The sequence below is a fragment of the Podarcis vaucheri genome (assembly GCF_965113315.1).
Source record: "Podarcis vaucheri genome assembly, chromosome: 2".
Classification (NCBI taxonomy): Eukaryota; Metazoa; Chordata; class Lepidosauria; order Squamata; family Lacertidae; genus Podarcis; species Podarcis vaucheri.
The window spans coordinates 36,372,718-36,394,081 of record NC_138760.1 but is presented as its reverse complement, the minus strand read 5'-3'; the positions used below and the strand labels follow the sequence as shown (position 1 = coordinate 36,394,081).

The 21,364-nt window shown below is 40.6% G+C and overlaps 1 protein-coding gene across 10 annotated transcripts in view; it reads right to left on the bottom strand.

Annotated features, from left to right (window-relative positions):
• Positions 1 to 21,364, bottom strand: part of MBTD1 (mbt domain containing 1) — a 49,031-nt gene that overhangs the window by 18,533 nt on the left and 9,134 nt on the right. For 8 of the 10 annotated variants that reach the window (XM_082211048.1, XM_082211054.1, XM_082211045.1 and 5 more), the window contains 12 exons: positions 20,693 to 20,832; positions 16,678 to 16,792; positions 15,944 to 16,029; positions 7,525 to 7,642; positions 5,814 to 5,948; positions 5,387 to 5,475; positions 4,698 to 4,932; positions 4,371 to 4,426; positions 4,136 to 4,240; positions 3,547 to 3,694; positions 2,277 to 2,359; positions 955 to 1,189 (listed from right to left, as the gene is read on the bottom strand). In XM_082211048.1, coding sequence (XP_082067174.1) covers positions 955 to 1,189; positions 2,277 to 2,359; positions 3,547 to 3,694; positions 4,136 to 4,240; positions 4,371 to 4,426; positions 4,698 to 4,932; positions 5,387 to 5,475; positions 5,814 to 5,948; positions 7,525 to 7,642; positions 15,944 to 16,029; positions 16,678 to 16,792; positions 20,693 to 20,832 — 1,545 coding nt within the window. The remainder of the gene's footprint in view (positions 1 to 954; positions 1,190 to 2,276; positions 2,360 to 3,546; positions 3,695 to 4,135; positions 4,241 to 4,370; positions 4,427 to 4,697; positions 4,933 to 5,386; positions 5,476 to 5,813; positions 5,949 to 7,524; positions 7,643 to 15,943; positions 16,030 to 16,677; positions 16,793 to 20,692; positions 20,833 to 21,364) is intronic. The other 2 variants (XM_082211047.1, XM_082211053.1) reach the window with 1 other exon arrangement.

Genomic DNA, 21,364 nt, shown 5'->3' with positions numbered 1-21,364 from the left:
CACTGCAGGCGAGATGCTTTGTGTTTCAGAAGCCTCGTGGACAGCAGCACCTATATTCAGTATAATTTTAGCCCTGTGCCTCTTGAAACTGCAGAATATTCTTGACATTTTAGACGGAGCCACTCATTTCTTTTAATATCACATTACTTGATCCTGCATTTGACAAAGTGATTATAATGTGATAGGAAGCAAAATGATCCAGATGTGAATTAACAACTGTGTTGCAGGGTAGTAAACGACATAGAATCATTCCCCCAAGTCAGGAATGATTAATACTTTCACGTGTAAAATCATTTTACCATACAAAATGCACACCATCTGGGCCAATCAGAGCCACTCTGCCTTTTAAAATATGCTCAGTACAACTGATAACTAATAGAGTCAAGCTGCTAAGCCTGTTATATGACTCTACTATAACTGATCATTGTAAAGGCATCATTAAAAGACTGCAATGAACCAGAGAAATAAACCAAAAGTCAGAACAATAGGATAAAAATATAGTAACAATGCAAACACATACAATGTTTATCTCTTTATTGTATATTTGTGAACTACCTTGAGGGGCATGTAAGAAATTAGTTAATTAAAGTAATAAATGAAAAATTACTTGCTAATCTACATGACCATACAGTATTCCCAATAATACTGCATTAAAAGCAACTTGCTTTCTTATTTGCCTTCCAAATATCAGTGGTGAACAGGGACAGAATAAGACAAACACCCTGAAGTACTACTGACTACAGAGCAAAACGGATTGAGCTCTGGAGTATTAAGCAAATGGCACTGTGTAAGTCCAAGCCGACTGCCCAGACTATACCCATGCGCTAGCTGGTAACCTGGCAGCAAATAGATCGAAATCTAAAAATAGAAACAAAGATATGAAAAATTTTACCATAGAGAGGTCTTCTACGTTTCAGCTATAGAAAGTTCAGAGAGAAATTAAGGTCAACTTACATTGTGACGCAGGAGGCTGTAGTTGGTAACCCGTTAGCTGACACCATCCTACAGGGTAGAGGTCAGGAGATTCACAATCCACCCACTGATCATATTCGTCTTCCCAGCCGTCAAAATGTATCCTCAACAGACGGTGAATAATACGAGTTACTGTAGCCACACATACTAGACGAGGTTCCATGAGGTCCACAGCCTCCAGCTTCATTGAAACATGAAACCCATGGTTTGGAACTTCCTGGAACAGAGATGTAAGACAAGTACATCATATTGCTTTGAAAAGCAAAGTTTTGTGATTAAAACACGTTCACAATCACCTCTCCCATAACAGAACCTTTCTCTCTCCTTAGACTTGTGAGCACTCTCATTCTACCAAGGTATGTAGTAACAGATGATCCAGCACAACACATGGGATCTCCTAGAGCTTTCTACCGTCACCTTTAGTTCACTTTGGCTATAAATACTGGGTTCATGAGATCCCAAGTCAAGTTACCTGGTCATGCTTTACTTTAGCTGTCAGTTGGTACTTTTAAGGTGGAATGGAAGCTTTAGTTAAATAGGCTCCAGGTATGTATTTCAGTGAACAGAAAAATCTGGTACATACTTAGGTCCACCACTCCACCACTGACAGCCATCCAGCCCCAAGGTAGTGGTAAAGCTGGAACTAACCACAGGATAGGATACCATATCAATATTGCCTAAATGATATATCTGTTGAGGGTGTGGCCCTTTCAACAGTTGTAGTTTCCTAGCACTTTGGTGCAGAAGTGAAAATGGAAAGCCCTTAATGTAACATGTTAAACATGAAGGTTTTTGATAATTGAATCTCTAATATATTCAGTTTTTGGAAACTGAAGTGTGGGCTTCAGAATGGAACCAATTATTTAATAAGCTTATCTTTAAAAAAATTAATTTAATTTGGTGTGGTCATGCAAAACAAGACTTGTATACATGACATAAAATATCTGAGTTTTTCAGTGTTGCATATCCTCAAGGAAGAGAGGCACAGAAATGGGTGCATTCACTACATCCCAGCTATGATATTCCTGTTCCAACTAAAGGTGTTCATATAGGATTCAAATGCCAATATTGCAATACTGGGATAACTCTTTTCCTTCTTCAACCACCATTGCATTTCATTAGTCTTGAATCCACAGGGTGAATCTACTGAAAGTACTTATCTGCCAGTACTCTATTTATAGTTAAGATGCTTTTCTATAACAGCTACATGTGAAGACATTTTCTAGATTCTATGGGGCTGCCGACAAAGGAATGAGCACCACATATTGTAGGTACACTACAATTGTGAAATATTTTGGTCTTACCTTGTTAAAGAACTTCACAGGGGCTGCTACTGAACCCGTTTCCCTGAGGTAGTCAAACCATTTGAAAGGTAGTTTTGCATAACCTACAAGGGATTAACAGTTATGTAGTAGCATCACAAAAACATTTGCCCTGATCCGTACACAGACACACACACACACACACACACACACACAATCTGCCCCAAGCAGTTTGATAACCATGGAAGGACAGGGTATACATTTCTTAGAATAAACTATGAAGTGGGATCCTCAGTCCATCTAGCCCTGCATAGTCTACTTTGGCAAAAGCTCTCCAAGGTATCAGACAGAGGTCTCTTTTACCTTATCAGAGATCCCTTTCACTGCTGATGCTAGGGACTCAACTGAGGGCCCTCCAGACGTTGGCAGATCACAACACTAGTTGGAACACTTACTGGGGGTGAAGAACACTGGAACCCAGGCCTAGAGCCTCTGCATGCAAAACATGCCATCTCTCACTGAATCATGGCCCTTCCCTCAGCAGAAGTGCCAGAGTGCAATAAAGGACCACAAATGTACAGACAGAGCTCTGAATAAGAGGCCACCCCACTAACCTTAAATGCAAAACAAAAAAGCAAAAAACCCTTGGTACCCACTGACAGTTTTACCCTGCATGAATTTATCCAATTCCCTTAGCTATCTAAGATAGTAGCCTTCACATATCAGGCAGAGAATTTCACACATTGTCATGCAAAAATGTACTTCCTTTTGCCTATCCTGAATCTCCTGCCAACCAGATTCACTGGATGACCTTGAGCCCAGATTTTAGGGGGGAAATCACAGGAAGCAATCGATCAAACTAGGCAGAATATATGCTGTTACTAGGCCAGTCTGGCCTAGACAGGTGAGAAGAGTGCCACTTACTTTGAGGATATCATAACTAATGAAGAGGTGGCATTAAACCGTAATGCACCTAGCCTAGCTCCTTGTCCCATCTACACCACTTCAGCAAGCCACAGCAGTGGCAATTCTTATACTCCTTTACTCTGCACTGACTAAAAAGCAAACGGGAGAACCAAGTCAGAAAAAGAGAGTTGCAACATTCCCAGCCAGCCAAAGGATAGTTAAGCAAGCAATAATGAAACACTTGTCTGCTAAACGACGATTGGTTCGGCAACTCCAAACTAGAGTTTGAAGAGAGATGTAAAGGATATGATTTTTGCAAACAAGCTTAAGGAAAAAGAAATGAATTATTTCACACAACACGGCTTGCAAGACATGTATAGATTTATGCACAAGAAGGTATGAATACCTCGGGGTGGAGTTAGTTCAATCATGTTAATTTCACAGAAACCAACGGGGAATATAGAAGGGGAGGTGGCATGGTAACAAAACCAGTCAGACCCATCTGCTGCCTCAGAGCCATCGATCCCAATCATAAGATATCCATCTGCTAATACCTAGATAAACAAAAAACAAACAAACAGCAGTTAAGATTTAGAAGTTAAAGTAATTTAAAGGTGGGGAAATACCAGGAAGTGAAGAGCAAAAGTTTTCAAAGAAATTCAGCTACTGGTTGATTTGGCAACCCTGTTTTAAGGCAAACAACAATATTGTCCATATGGTTCCTGAATTTTTTGTACAACACTATGCTGGTTACAACCAGTACCTATGTAATGCTCCTGATTCCTTAAAAACATGAGTTAAGGGAGCAGAGGCAGACCACATGATTTGTTTGTTTAATATAATTCCCCGCCCCCTTGCAATAGTTTAAAATCACAAAACAACTAATTATATATTGAAGTGCAATACACAATAAAATACATAAATACACAAAATGAAAATTCACTTAAGAGCAATAGCAACGGAAATTACAAGCAAAATTAAACTAATATATTTACCTTTCTAATTGTTGCCACACATATTGCAGAAAGGTTTAATGGATCTATGGCTTCCAATTTCATCCCCTCCTTGAACCATTCTCCACTTGACTCGGCTTCCTTTACCTAAAGAAACATTTTGAGGCAACAAATGGAAGCAACACAGGTCAGCATCACAGTCTATTTGCTTCTCCAGCTTCAATGCTGATGAACAATTCCTTCCATTATAAATCAAGTTCCTTGCAAAACATCATACCTTAGCAAATAAATGTGGGGGTGCATCAAAATAAGAGTCCTGTTTCTTGGCAATATCTGTGAAAAAGGGGGGGAAACGAAGTTGAAGATTTCTAATTTACTACTTCAAACACGTGACCTTTTAAAAATATAAACGCCTACCAAAACCAAATAAAGCATTTTTTAAAAATACTTTTATTCCATAAAATGTATACCACTTGATGGCTTAAAAAGCAAGCAAACCTCAAAGCATCTTCCTCTGTCCGACTCTCATATCTTGAAAGCTGATGTGAACATCAATGTGATATATTAATTTGTTTGTGGGAAACTCTGCACAAGAGGAGCTTACCAGATCTTTTGAACCGATGTCCTATACTCCGAGACCAACCAATGGGATGTATGAGTGGGCTGTACATATGGCACCAGAAGTCATCTGTTTTGTCTTCACTTTCTTCATATACCAATCTTAACCTGCCTCCAATTACGCTGTCTACAATTGCTACCCGTGTTCGGCAGAGATGAGTTTTATCAACAACTTCTACTCTCATAGAAGGCTTAAAGGGATACTGCATGCTTTCTGACACCTGAAAATATATAATCGTGCTGCGTTAACATATGTACCTCTGCAAATACCCATCTACAACAATGGCTATGTGAATCTGCTATTGCCCACAAGTATCACAGGGAGTGCTTTCCCCTGTTTTGTTCCCCTTTCCACACCCAGTTTTATGATCAGTAAACAAAGACAGGTACCATCACTTTCAGACTTTAGACTGTCAACTAGGAAAAGAGCTTTTCCTGTGATGGTCTCATAACTTAGGCTTTTTAAACTTTTGTTTCTGGTCCAACTGTTGCTGCTTTTTTGTTGTTGCTGCCAGCTTTTGCTTTCCGCTCCAGTTCTGATTTTCATATTGCATTTTACTGTTTAACTTTTTTATGTAACAGTTTTTAGAGTATTCATCCTCAAAAGCATTTTGTAAGTACTATAATAAATAAGTCAAAAAGGCTGACAAGGGTCTTCTTTGAAACCAGCCTCACCTTCTGAGAGAAGTCAGGAGGAAGAGTTTTGGCACCAGTGAGTCGTTTCACCAGAAAAGCTTTCCAGTTTGTGTATTTGTGTTGAATGGCTGTCAAGATTCAGAAAAACAAACAGACATTAACCACTTTTGAAAATTTGTATTGCAAGACACTGAATGAACAATGTCAAAAAGTTATTGTCTTCAGAATTTACTGGAAATCCAGATACGTTATCATAGTGAAGTACTTTTAGCTATTTTGACAACAACGTGAGTTAGACGCAAGCACATCCATTCATATGATAAATACAGAGAGAGATATACAGATGTTGTGATATCAGACTTACACTTAACATAAGAGAGTATGTAATGTAAGCTAAAGGGTCAGTACAGAGAGCATAAGATAAATTCAACTAAAGGCCAGCCTGTTAAAAGTCAGATTTACATACATCGAGGCGGCACTAGAGGCTTCCCACTTGTTGCACACCAACCAACCGGATGGATATCAAGACCACAGATGTTACACCAGAAGTCGAGACTTGAATCGCTTTCAAAGCCTTCATATCTTAGTAAAGCACTGTAACCTGAAAGAGAAGGAAATCTCATGCTGATCCATGCTACTCTTAATGAAGAAATGCACCACAATCAAACACGCACTCCCCTTCATTTGGAACAGCTTCCAGAGGAAGCGAGCTGATGTTGGAAGTGGTCTTCAGCTGCCACTGCCTATACTAGAGCTGTGAAAGAAGGGAGGCACCACAGTAGAGATTGGGGTAGGTGTGCAGGAGATTAATGTACTTTGGCAACAGGGGAAGTTCCTACATTGATGTTACAGTCGTACCTTGGTTTTCAAACAGCTTAGTTCTCAAACGTTTTGGTTCCCAAACGCCGCAAATCCAGAAGCAACTGTTCCGGTTTGTGAACTATTTTTGAAAGCTGAACATCCGACGGGGCTTCTGCGGCTTCCGCTTGGCTTGCAGGCTGCAGAAGCCGTGCTTTGGTTTCCAAAGGTTTTGGAAGTCGAACAGACTTCCGGAAAGGATTACGTTCAACTTCCAAGGTACGAATGTACTATATTAGGGGTCACCAGCAGGGTCCTCGTAGGTCTCTTCATCCACAGAAATTAAGCTTGAATGAAGCAATCTATTGTAGCCAATATAATAGGTTGCCATGAGTTCAGAGGCACCAGCTTCTCCCAAGTATTGGAGGGACATTGTGTGACGTCCTCTGAATATTGAGGGGGCCCGGCCACCTCAAAAAAAAAAATTGAGGGGCCAAAATTGCTTGGGCCCCTAGGAGTTGGCGCCTATTATTGCGTACATGCAGTGCCCACAACCATTTCTCCAGTTTGTAAATTAGCTCACAGGCTCAAAAAGGTTGGCGACCCCTGCACAGTATACTGTTAGAAGACATGGCCCTGAAATATATTTTTCCCCTCCATTTTAAGGCAATTTGTATTACATGAGGTTTCTCAAACTATGTGTTGGGAGCCTGTTGGCAAATTCAGCTTGATTAATTTGCCTGACCTATGCTGGTGCTTTAACTGCTATCTCAATGCAAACATTCAAAGGTCACAGAGAAAGAAAGAGCCACAAGCCATGAGTGTATAACCTTGTTTCAAACACCTAGAGTGCTTTGCTTGGAGGACAGCAGTGTGTTGATCATAAAGGGAATTTCACATAATGAAGTCTGCAGGGAAATTATGAGTCTTAGCTCAAAATCACAAGCAAGAGACTTATCAGGAATCGGAAACTACTCAAAGGAAAAGTTTTTCAACCCCTAAAGTTGAAAACATATAAATTGTAGCTCTAATAATATAAAAATTACAATTACTCCTTATCACCCTCTGAAGAATGAGAACAAAGTCTACAATTAACAGTGTCTGTAGCATTCAAGATCTGAATATGACAGTCTTTTAAATTCCGCAGAATCATCCCTTATAGGCAGGGTTTCAAACAGATCTGCTTGGAAAACCACTGTTGACTTAATAGGAACTTGCCCCACTATGGCAACCTTGAATATCAGGCCATTCAACACAGAAGACTTATCCATTCTGCTATGCATTTTGTTTTAAATAATATATACACCTGCTCAAATCCCTGAATTATTTATTGAGACAGTTACAATTTAAAATGCATTATTTTATGCAAAGTTAATAACCTGCTAATTTTACAATCCCAGCAATCCAGAAGACTTTGGTAGGTAGGCTGCAGTCTGTGTTAGGGACTTCTACACGTACGCCTTCTGAGATGTCACCCCAGCAAGTCCCCATAGGTGCCTGCAATGTTAGGAAAATAAGTTAGAAACCGTTTAATTCATAAAAACACTTATTTCCACCTATTAATACTAGCCAAGCTCTCTGGCTTTTCTTTCCGGGGGAAGCTATCTGGTTACTGCTTGTAAAACTGGTTAATTCATGGCTTACCTTTGTTGATGACAGTGAATCCCTCCCTCTCTCACCCGCCACAACCAGTGAGGTTTGATGGTAATTTTATTTTTCAGTAACCTCATAGTTTAAAAATCTGAATTATCCTTTAAGTTCTTTGTTGCATTAACGACTCCTTGTAGCATCACTTCCTTAAAGTATTGTGTGAGGAAAATGATTTGTGTAGCTTTCCCTTTTTAGCAATGGTAAATGTGTGGAAATTAGTTGCAATTCTTTTTTAAAAAAAGAGAAAATGACTTCATTTGTGGGTGAACCTGGAATACGAACTTTCTGCAGATTTTAACTACTTCAGGAACAGCAACAACAGAATGCGCAACACAGGAATGGGAAGAGATATTGGACTAAATAGGAAATGAGTAGAGTTTGCTATAATGAATTAAATTAATGAAGAACTGATGAAATACCTTTGAAGATTTGCTGATTAATATTTTAAAATGGGCTACTGCAAGAATAACTTTCTTTTCTGCACATGCTAGAAAAGCATGCAGTTAATCCAGCTGTGGAAATACTCAAGTTCCTTCTAAAGTATACTTGAGAAGCTACAAGAAATAAGTCAGTCTCCTTACACAGATGTGTCAGCAAGTGATTCCAGGGCAACCAAGCTTACTTTTCTGGCAAGGTAAATAGTTTACACATGAGGGGAATGTTAACTGAAAACATGTCTATTTAAACTCTTAGGGAGTAAGGAGTGCTTTAGCAGAAAATATACATGCCACATTAAATATTTGTGCCATCAACTTGGAAGCTATACATAAAAGTCTGGGAGTGACAAATCTGGAGGCATTATGACCTAAGGCAGCAGCCCTCAATACTTACTAGTAGTAAGGCCCATTGAATTCAGTGGGACATGTTGAGGATTGGGTTGGTAAATCCTGACTAGCTAAAATAGTGGACTGACAATCAAATGAAAACTATACAGAAGTAGTAACATGAATGTATCTTCAGCAATGTATCATCTCCAGAATGAAACTGATCTAGTTGTGAACAGGAACATTCTGATTTTGAATGAATTCTGGTCTTTACTAGATCATCTCTTGAGGAGGAGGAAGAGGAGGAGGAGGAGGAGGAGGTTTCAGCAGCTCTTTATGGCCAGGTGCTGTCAAGGTTCAGAAAACAGATTTAGGCTGAGTATTATTGGGGGGTGGGAATGCTGATGATAGAAGCAGGGCAGTTCTTCTACAGTTAATCAAGTTCCATCATGATAAGTCTCAACAGGCTATAGCTAACAGAACTGGTGAATTTGAAATTTTGCATACCCATGGTCTACCTGATGAGCTTTATGAAAGTACCCCCCCCAAAAAAAGAACAATCCAATAAAAATTATCACAGATCCAACAAGTTTAAAAGTTTGACCTCTTTCCCATTTATAAAGAAATCACATATTTCTTTCAAATTTTGGTGAAAAGTACTGATATACTTCGTTTGGCCTTTTTGTGAAGTAGACCTTTTAAGTGGTCAAGTTCTAATCCGTGATTCAAAAGTTATTGTGGTTTCCCTTCTCCATTAAGTAAAGTACTGGAAAAAAATACTGCTGGGCATGACTGAAGCTAAAATGTGGCCAGGAGGGCAATGCTTGCAGAGGGAGTCACCTAGCTGACGGTATGTGCGGTGTCTACTCCTTTAGTTACGAAATATCACAGTGTGGCGCAATGGCTACAGTGAGGACTTGCCAAGCTCTTTGGAGCCATGGGCACGTGAGAGATTGTCATAAGGAACCACACGCCCCAGAGTCACAGAGGCACCCATCCTATCTCATACTGCAGCTCCGCACACAACCTGTCCCAAACTGTTACCCACAGGAACTTTGCCAGGAGGACAGCAGTGATTCTTTTCTAGTATTTAATCTAACAATCCCCCTGTGAGGCAGGCCATATGGAGAGAAAGAGACTGGGGCCATACATCCCTGTGAGTCCCACGTGCTTGTCAAAAACTCCGTTCGATTGAAACACAATTGAATGCATCGGGTTTCAAAGTTTCGGATTGGTATAGGGGTATAGCAGAAAGTTAAACTTGTCCTTGCCTGTGAAGATCGCGGTTCTGCTAGTTCCTCCTACACCAATCCATATGGCTGTCGCTTCCAAAGAAAGCCATCATGGGTTTGGGTCTCGTGGCCTTGAAACGATGGTACACTGTGTAGATCCAGCATACTGTCTTCTCTTGCGCAATACGCTTACTAGCAGAACCATAAGCATACAGATAAGAACAAGTTTACCTTTCGCACTCATGATGAAGGCATCCATCTTGGGCTCCTTCCCAATAAAAGGAAGGTCTGCCTGGGCCACCACTCTGATCCAGCGCACACTCTGGAGGAATTATCTGGGAGGGACAGCCGCCTTCCCTGCAAGGTAAGTTGCAATCAGGAAGGTCTTGATGGGCAAGGTCCAGGTTCACGTAAGTGGGCTTCCCAACCCAAAAAAAAAAGGCTGACCCTGTAACTTCTCTGCCTGGAATAGCTAAGTATTACTACTGGCTTTTCTCAAATGCACTAAAAACACCAGGCAGAAATATTTAAGGCCTCTGGGGCTTTAGAACTATGGTGCAAGATTTTTGTTTTCCAGGTGCACCTGATATATCTGTTGCATGTGCAGTGGCCACAATCCAGAGTTCCCTTCATGTGGGTGCAAGCACAAGGCTACCCCACTCAAGAGCAGGCTCTCCCACCCCACAATAAATGAACTGCTGTTTGTTTGTTTGTTTTTTAAAAAACTAGCATAAATTTAAATAACTGCTTGCTTCAGACAAAGCTGCTGCATGGAATCAGACAGAAACAGCCCCACTGCACATGCAGACCTCACATATCTCTCTGGATTGAGAATAATATCTGCATTTTAAAAAGGGGGAGGAGTGCTAGTAAGCCGATAATGCATCAGTGCCATCTAGTGAAAAGGGGGAAAATATTCCTCATGTAATTACATACAGTTTATAAATAAATTGCGTCTGAAAACCAGGTTACAATGCACTAAATAAACAGTTTCTACTGAGTTCAATGGTACTTACTCCCAAGTGTGCATAGGTTTAAGACCATCCACTATCTGATGCAGAGAACAATGATAGTAGCTGTCATGTTTGTCTGTTGTACTATTACCAGTACAGGGGGATAAAGAACCTGTGTCTGGACAATGACTCCCATCATCCCTGATCGTTGGCCATGGGCGTTGGGAGTCCAGTAACATCCGCAGGACCACAAGTTTCCAATCCCAGTTCTAGCATATATGGCCAGGTCTGCATGGTGAGCAAAAAGTGGTGAAGATTCTTGCTGGTTCTGCACAGTGACCCTGATCTGTTGCATTTAACGATTCCATGTCCATCCAATGCACATTCGCTTTAAAAACGGGACTTGTGCAACAAAAAATATACTTTCCATAGGACACCCTCCCCTCTTCCAGAAGGGCGGTGGGGCAAAATGTTTGAGATGCAAAGCTTTTAGTAACATTACTGATGGAATTTGGTGTGTTTCGTAGAAATCATGCAACCCTATAATGAAGTTAAGCCTAGGGAAAGCTCCAGATAAGACTTTACAACTTCCTTGGAACAAATCGACCATTTGTTTGCACTAGCAGCAATTAGGACATAAATAAGAGGAAGCATTTGCGCTCCTTTGTGGAACATCTGAATGCTAATTACAAGGCAGCCTATTTAATGTACTATATGTTACTACGTAGAGTCATCTGCAATCCCTATACCTGTTTATATGGGCACAGTGGAATGAATTAAAAATAACAAAGCTCATTTCCTCCTCAACATCAAGAAGAAGAGGAGTTTGGATTTGATATCCCGCTTTATCACTACCCTAAGGAGTCTCAAAACGGCTAACAATCTCCTTTCCCTTCCTCCCCCACAACAAACACTCTGTGAGGTGAGAGGGGCTGAGAGACTTCAAAGAAGTGTGACTGGCCCAAGGTCACCCAGCAGCTGCATGTGGAGGAGCGGGGAATCGAACCCAGTTCACCAGATTACGAGTCCACCGCTCTTAACCACTACACCACACTGAACATATAGCTGCTAGAGATGTTTTTGAATGCTGATTTGCAAGTTTGCAAGTGTGCACGCTCTTGGAGGTAGATTTTGAGATGACTTCAGGCATGGAAACTAAGATTAAAAACATGACTGTGTTGACCAGCACAATCAATAGCAGGTTGTGCGTGAAATGCTATCAGAACAGTTTGTTGCAATGGTCTGTGCTGCCTACATAGTTCTGTTTTAATAGGCACGTCCATTTAGGGTAGGTATGGGGAACCTCCAGCCCATAGATCTAATTACGTCTGGCAGGGGTCCCAATTTGGTCTGCAAGGCCATTTCCCCCAAACCACAAATGCTGCATCAGATAAGGGGCAGGTAAAGGCATACTGCCAGTGCACAACTGGGAACTTTTAAAGGCACTCCTGATGGTGACAGGTAGGCTCCCTCGCCAGTGCACAACCAATCAGCTAACCATCACCAAAAGTAAACCAGCTCAAATATGCTGTGCTACTGAGTTACCACAGCTGATTCCACCCAAAAATGGAGCCTGGAGTCAGCTACTATCAGCTTACTGGGGGTAACTTCAACCCCCACTTGGCTTAGAATTTCTATGTAGCCCAGTTGCCACACTACAAAGGAAAAATGGGTCACCTAACATCATAGTGAAGTCAGATGACAGTCAGGTGGGAGGGCCCCACCCACCAAAATGGCCCAAGGGTGCAGCAATGCAAGATCCGGCCAACTGACTGGATCTAGCTCCCTACCTCAATTTAGGAAATACCTTAAAATTAGGTTCCAAATGCATACTTGGTCTTGCATAATTCATTTGTGAGTCATTTAGCTTCATTAGATATCTCCCCGTCCCCCCAAAAAACCTCCTGTACTTTTATGTTGTTGATAGTTTTTGAAAGCATGAGCAGCAGAACACAATCCTCATCACTGTGTTGCTCACCATATAAAGCAAGGAATTCAGGATGAAATTCTGAGACATGTATTGTCATCTGCCTATGCTAGGCTGAACTGAAAGAATTAAGAGAACATACAACATCTAACTGTGGTCTCCTTCCTCATAAATCACCGTTATTTCTATAATACTACACCGTACACCAGAGCATGCTCAAATGTAGAGACACAGAGGCTGCCTTACGCATCTACTTCAATACTGTTTACAATGACTGGCAGCATCCAGGATTTCAGGCAAAGGTCTCTCCCAGCTTCTTCTGGAGATGCAGAAGATTGAACCTGGGACACTCTGCATGCAGAGCAGATTGACATCCAGCCAAAGCAAAACGCTGGTGAAAAAGCAGCTACAAAGTCTGTGATGCAGCAACGTACCTAAGTGCAAGTAGCAGGCAAGCACCAAAGAGCACTTGTCCACCCTTGCACCTTCACTGCCACAGAGCTGACCCCTGTATTCTTGGCTAGGTAAAGCTCATAATTCACTCTTCTGCTGCTCTTTAAGAGGAGGGAGAAAGGACACCCCCCCCCAAGTCCTCAGTTATCACCCAACGGAGGAGATGCAGTAGAACTATCATAAAATCAGAACTGGATGCCAGAGCTACAGCAAACCCAAGAGATGGCTGTCCAGCCTCTATGTTAAGCTCTCCGGTGACAGCTTGCCCATTCACCCACCCCAACTAAGTAACTGGTTCCATCCCCAAACTGTTCTTACTGTCAAGAGGTTTTTCACAATGCTCAGTGAAATCTACCCTCCTGTAATCTATGCTCATTAGATCTACTTCTGCCCTCTGAGGAGCACAGGACAGATCTTTGCCCTCTTCTATGTGACAGTTTTTCCACATATTTGAAAAGTGCCATTGTGCTTCCCTCCACTTCTTCTCTACTGGCTAAACATACCAGACTTCTTGCTGGGGGGGTCAAACAGCAGAATGTTCTCTGCAGGGACAATCATCTGGTGCCTGCTATGTTAGAGACCATGTGAAACTGAATTTATTTTCTAGATATTTTAATGCATACAATTTAAACCATACTTCTGCTGTTAGAGTAACTGATTGTTTCATTAATTGTTGTTTGTTGGATTTTATTGTATGTTTCAGTGATAGTTGCTTTGAAAGTTACTTTTGAACTGAAACCTGAGATACAAATATAATGTGCCCCCTTAAGACATTTGAGACCTGAAGTCACTATTCCAGGCAATATCCCCCAGTGACAGTTGTCCCTCCAAAATACAGGGGCAAGTATAATGTGTGTGTGTGTGTGGGGGGGGTGTTAATCAAAAGGAATTCTTTTCCAAGAATATGACTGCTCACCCAAGGTATCCCACTAGCTTTTCTGTGTCTTGCACATGAAACAAATGGAGCCTGAAAATTAGTGGTTTAATAAATACGAAGTTCTGTTCTGAAAACTCATAGTCTTAATTTATTTATATGAAACCTTCAACTTAATTCTATACTCAAAAGATATTCCCACTGTGTTTAATGAGCCTTACTCCTAATAAAGCATGTGTAGGATTGCAGCCTTAAAGACAATTCCACAATCCCCAGAATCATATATAAATTTAAATTACTTCAACATTTTTTTTTATGCAAACCAGTCTGTCAGGGATAACCAGTCCATCAAGAAGGCAGCTATCCTTCCTCTCTCACATGCTACACAGGTTTATTTGGTTGAAGGAAACAATCTCTGCTTGCTGATACAAATCATTTGTCTTTCTGCTGCAGCCACACCCTTGGTGCTTGCTGATTTTGGCCTCTTCTCTCCCAACATGTCTAAAGTCATTGACAGTGCATGACTTGCACCACCAACGAGTTAAACAAGCAGGTGGCAACAGCAAACTACTACAAGGCAAAAAAGTTTCAGCACCTGCCTCATTTTGGTCATGCATCGTTTATAAAAGGGATTGAAGGAACCCAATCAGAATTACTGTTATCACATTTGCTTCCTCTGATCTAGCAGCTACAATGTGCTGAGAGAATGGGATCACGGAAAGGGATGAGTATGGCAGTAGAATTTGTCTTTTAAAGTTATGAATGTTAAGATCAATAAAAACACAGGACAAAGTGATATTCCTAATCCTGATGATTACCTATACAGCCCACCATTTTAATGATTAAACTGGCCCTACATGCAGCACAAAGGAAATATTGAACTCATCACAATTGGGGCTTTAGAGAAGAGGGGCTTGGATTGAAAGTTTGACTTCTCTCCATTCACAGAAAACTTTCCATCCAGCAGAAGGGCGGGAGAGAGGCCACAAATTTATGCCCATTTCCCCTCCAGTGCAATAGAGGGGAGAGGAATGGGCAAAAATTGGTTCTTCTTCCACTGGCAAGAGCACATTCAGAAGCCAAACCAGTCTTGTTTTACAAGCATCACTTGAACCCATTCCTAAAACAGCCTTGCTGTGGATGTGCCTGCCTATTTGCTAATAAAGCAATTTATTGATGTTGACCTCTGTTATAGAAAAGGAACAACCTTATCGTTATTATGTAGCCTTGTATACAATGCACCTTACTACTGACAGAGTGGCATATTACAACATGTTCCTTCTTGTGAAACTAACCTGAAAAACACGCTTGTTTTGAATTCCAGCTGCTTCTAAGGAGAGACAGTGCAGAGCTCTGTTTTGTTCACAGGAGATCTGCAGGCAGTTTCAAAGGACTTTGTTTGATTGGGCTGGGCTGAGGTTCCCACCCGAGCCTGACAAACCAATAGACTAACTTGGTTTCAATTAACTGGGCTGCTTCTCAAGGTCCACAAGATTTCAAGACAGTTTCTTAGTATGTAAATCAGCTCTATGCACAAAGGCAAGAACCACATCCAAAACTTGCTTTGAAACTTTGCACACAGCTTTGACAGCTAGCATTTAAACTGGATAGCATCATGCATCTTTGAAACGGAAGCTCCCAAGATTGCAGTTGTTAGATCAGTAAAATTTCATATATGCCTAAGGATTGAGGGGAAAGCCATAGGATAAAATCTAGTTGTGCTAGTCTGCCAGCAACACTTTCTCACTCCCCACCAACTGCAGCCCCTCACATACCCCCCAAATTTGCTTTAATGGTGGGCTCTCAGAAGCAGATTTGGGGGAGTGAAGAGGGAGCTGTAGGAGGAAGGGGAAGTCTACTCTCACCAGGGTATTTGTAAATTATCTGTTGCAATTATTTCATAGCTATTTACTAAAAATAATAAAATCAAAGGCAACATACTTACATGCTTAAAACAATTAACAGGAGCGGCAGTGAAACTATTGCTATTGATGTAGTTGCCCCAACTGAAGCCTTCCACTGGAACAGATGCTAGAAAGAGTTACTTTATTTAGCAATGGGTACATAATTTACTAAATATATTTTTAATACATATAAATTCATTTCCAGTCTCTTTTAGGGTGGGGGAGGAAACAGAAATGCACGGTTGTAAGCATGACCACAAGGTGAATATGGTGGATTATCCAAAGAAAATCCTCTAGAAAATTAACTTGTTTTTACAAAAGAATATAGATTAGACTGGAACTAATTAATGTAGGCCAGAAGCAAAAACAAAAAACCAATTCTAACCCATGCACTGATGCCATCAGGATTCATATGACAGTTAGTTATTATATCCAGTCAAATGGATAGAGCAGTATGGGAAAGAAATCTATCTACCCCTAGAGCAGCCAATGTGTTCTGTTGAAAATGCCAATACAGCTGAAAGGGTAGAAAGCAAGGCACATGAGCCAAGCCCCTCAGAATGTTTCACAGGTTCACCCCAACAACTAATGCCCTTCAGCTTCAGATGAAAGACCCCACCCCACAATACTAGCAAACTTTATTCCTCTTAATCACTTGGAAATTGCTGAAATATGTGGTTAGAAAAACCTTACAATTCTTCTTGAAATTATTCCCCAAAGCTGAAAAACTGAATGTTAACCCAATAATAATTCCTCAGAGACTTCTCCACGTTACCTGTTTTCGTCTTTGATTGGTTCTGTACCGTTGCTTGGTATTGGGCATATGCAGCTAATTTAGCAACTAAAGGTTGTTTTTGTAGCACTTTAGCCTTCTTTGTTGGAGGTTTTCCCTAAAACAACAAGAGCTGAATAAGGTTCTTTTCAAACTCACATCAAGAAGTTTTAGAAGCAGGCTTTCTGGAAATCTGCTGCACAAAATGTAACACTGCAGTTTCAGAAACAGAATTCATCAGAAAGCTTTTTTTTTTTTTAGTTTCTGGGCTGGGTAAATCCCATTCAAAAGACCGCCTAGCCTGCTGCTATTTTAACATTAATTTGAATTTTCTTTAAATACTGAATGTTACATTTGTGCACTGACAAAAATAGGAAAGGTGTAGCATGCATTCCATATGCTACAAAACTGGTGTGCAATCCAAGCACAAAACGCAGACAAAAATATCTTTTGTTTCAGTGAAGGGCTGTACAAACTAACAGATGCTACCAAAACCTATCAAGGCATGATATCTTCTTTAATTTTTGATGTCTCAAAGGAAACACAAGCAAAAATTGGGGGGGGGGGATGTAGCTTATAAGCTTAATATATAAAAATCGTGTTTCTGATCACTGCATTCTAACATTACAAGTAACACCGAATCCTAATTATTCAAAACTCTTGAACTAGGATTTGGAGAGAGCAATGGAATTAGTCATGATCTTTCAAGCTTAACAAGCGCTCTCAGATGAAAATGCATTAGTATTCTGCTGTTAGAAGGATATCTAACACCGCAGGTGCAAATAGCTCTCGGCAGTTAAATCCATTGTACAATGTTTCCTTCAAGGCTGGCATTATACATTCGCAAAACTGCACATCGCAAACATGATGGAAATTTTAAATAAAATTTTATTATTATTCTTACACCAGCTTTTGCAGAAGCCAATTGAAAGTATTTGGACTACCGAGCTTTAAAGCAACTTTTACACCCATTACGTAATGGAGTGGAGGGGGGAACTAGAGATTAGCATTCTTCAGTCCAATCTCATCTGTGTATCTGAAGCTTGTAGTTAAAAGTGTTCTCCGACATATATGCACAGTGATATCAATGCAGCTGTTTGAAAGGAAGATGTAAAGAAGGTAATGCTGCACGAGCAGCGTCTCCCTTATTTAACAGGACGTCCTCTTTCTCCCTGCATGCCCACAAAATCTGCTCCAGAGGGTCCCCTAACTCTCTGGAACAGATTTGGAGGGGTTTCACAAGAGAGGAGAGAAGGGTCATCTCCATTGCACATGTGGAAGTATGTTGTGTGAGTAGAACAGCAGTGTTGTACACAACCCAATGTAACTAAAACTACATTCGTACACACTTAACTTATTAAATAAATACATTCCAGTATCACATTTTCTTAGCCTCCAAATAATGGTTTGGAATGGAAGAATCTGTCCATGAACTGTCTGATCCTGGTTCAGATAGGTCACTCAAACAACTTTGCTAGTTTTGCTGTCATGGCAAAATGTGGTTTGACAAATCAGTCAACATCTATTAAGTTCATTATGCAAAAGGAAGAGGAAGTCATGCATAGATGGGAAACCCAGCCAGATTGGTGGCGTATAAATAATAATAATAATAATAGTAACAGCAATAGTAATAATAATTATCATCACCATCATCATTATTACTATTACTATAGTGGCTCATTCCTAATCCTCCAAATAATTGTTTGTACTTCTTGATTTGTACACATAACAAACTTACAGAGTTTGTTTTACTGAGAAGTGGTAACAACCACTAGGTTAGATTCAAGTGGTGAGTGGTTTTAATTTAAACATTTCTGCAATGCTCTTTTTCTGTATTATCTCACAGCAGTTTACATTATGTAAACATACAACATATACACACAATACAATCCACATTATAAAATATTACAATACAATAAAATGTAACTACTATAGCCAATAAACACAGTGGTACCTCAAACACTACAAGATTTATTGTGATATATACTTTTGTGGACTCAAGCCTATTTCAGATGCATAAAGCGAAATCTTAGTTGGCAGGTATACAGAGGATGAAAACTGTAAGGTGGGAGCTGAATGGCAATGAGATACAAAGATTACGGACTGTGATAATAAGAGCTTAAACATATAGGCACACTTTTTTAACCGCAGATTGATAATAATTTACCCAGCTTTGCTGAGGTAATTGAATTACAACTATAATGGGGCAGGGAACCATTCATAAGAAACAATAATAGATCTCAGATATCCCTGGCAGAGGTAAGTCAATTAACACATGTAGCATAATAAAAATCCTTTGGGTGAAATCCAACTTAGTACTAAGTGCACATGGGGGGAAAGGTCCATTTGCGCAACAATATTTCCTGCCCTTCCTCCCACACGCCTCCTAAACCTGTTATGGAGGTTCTCCCAGCTCTGCAAGGGAGATTTAGGTGGTGTGGGGTGGTGGTGGAGAGCAGCCCCAGTGTGCAAACAGACCTTGTTCTCCCATCGCAACAACTTCGTTGAATCCTGCCCTCTCTGCATTTTATTTAATTCATTAATTTACAAATTGCCTTCCATATGCATTTCAAGACAAACACAAACTAAAAACAGTTTTGAAAACAGTACAAAAACAACAAATGAAGACAGGTGGTTATTCTGTATTATTTTAAAATCTATGGCAGAGATCGTTTCACCAAACTGAAAAAGTTTGTCCACACAAACAAGGGCAAACCTAGAACTCATGCCATCTAACTTACTGATAAATTCTAACTCAGCTGTTTCATGTGGTAAAAGATAAAGGGACCCCTGACCATTAGGTCCAGTCGTGGCTGACTCTGGGGTTGCGGCACTCATCTCGCTCTATAGGCCTAGGGAGCCAGCGTACAGCTTCCGGGTCATGTGGCCAGCATGACTAAGCTGCTTCTGGCGAACCAGAGCAGCACACGGAAACGCCATTTACCTTCCTGCCAGAGCGGTATCTATTTATCTACTTGCACTTTGACGTTCTTTCGAAATGCTAGGTTGGCAGGAGCAGGGACCGAGCAACAGGAGCTCACCCCGTCACGGGGATTCGAACCGCTGAACTTCTGATCGGCAAGTACTAGGCTCTCTGGTTTAACCCACAGCGCCACCCACATCCTTTAACTTCCTTCATTCCAGAATGGCCACCTTAAGGTCAGTTACAGAGTGTCCTGAAATATTAAAGCATTCCCCTACAGGTTTATGAATACTGCCATTTCTGTTAGCAGATTTGTGTCTATCTGTTTCTGTTCTTTTGCACAGAGACTTAACTGGCTGTCCTATGTAGAAGGACATAATTGGCAGATAATGGAATAAATCACATTGGAAGACGAGCAGGCGAATCAGCCCCTGAAGTTGTGGATGACATTATTTTATCCTGCTACAGTGTTGCCACAGTGGACATGGGAGTTGGGCTCTAGTGTCCTTATCTCTGCTATGTGGCTTTTTGTTGATGGTTGAGTAACTGTTTTAGGTTTTGGGGGCTGTCTGTGAGCAAGCACAAGCCTGCCTTCCAGGGCATCTCATTGTCATTCAACTTTCACCTTACAGTTTGGTTATTTACACAACTGCCAACTAAGATTCCACTTCATGCGTCTGACAAAGTAAGCCAGAGCCATAATGAATGTGTTAGTTTTAAGGCACCACACATTTTGTTGTTTTTCCTACAGGAGGCCAATGCTGCTATCCTTCTGGAAATTGCAATATTATGGACAAGTTAATTAATTAATAAGCAGCAAATGCCTGGATGAACAGATGAGTGTTAAGCAGGCGCTTAATGCTGTTGATAAACAAAGAAGGGCTGTTGCCTTCACACCTGCTTATGGGAAGCATCTGGTTAGCCAATGCTGGATACCAGATACTGACTTTTGGGTCCAATCCAATAGGGCTCTCATATTATATTTAACTTAAAAGCAGTTAACTTTAAAAAATAAATAAATGCATTAATCTGCGTTGTAACAAATCTGTTTTAAAGCTTATCTATATAATAAAGATAATAAAACTGTGACTGTACCGTTACCTGAAGTCTGGCCAGAATGCTGGCCTTCTTAGAGTTCGATGAGTAACTTCTTGAGCAGGAAACACTGCAGAAGCGCTTGGTTTTAGAGTAAAAGGCATCTCTGACACCAACCATCCCGCACATTTCACAGGTAGCTGATAAAGGGAGAAAGATGGCCAATGTATTACATCTATACTATAAAGTGCCACATTCATTGTCAAGCAGCCATGGCTCTATGCAGTCCACATAGAAGATAGTCAACTCAAACTGTGTGTTGGCTATCAACACTTAGACACACCCCAAATATAAATATGCATTATATATTATCTTTATATTACAATCCTTCATCAATCAGATATTTAATAGCTTCTAAACAGCTTTTTATATTGGACTTCTTTCTCTTCCTCTTTCCTTAATTTGACATGGGAGAGTTGTTTCTGTTGAAGAGAATGAACTACCACTTCCACTGTACAAAAAAGTTTGAATCTTCCAAAATATTTATTTATTTGCGCATAACGTGCTTTTCTCCAGATCTAACCCACAGAAGAAGGCTGGCAGAAGCTGACTTCCCTGCTCCTTCTTATCTTCTCCCCAGCAGCCCTCCATAAAGGCTCTCAGGAGAGTCAGGGGCCTGCACTCAATGTACAGACTGAGGGGGAAACCCTTCCAAAATTGGGTGAAGGCATC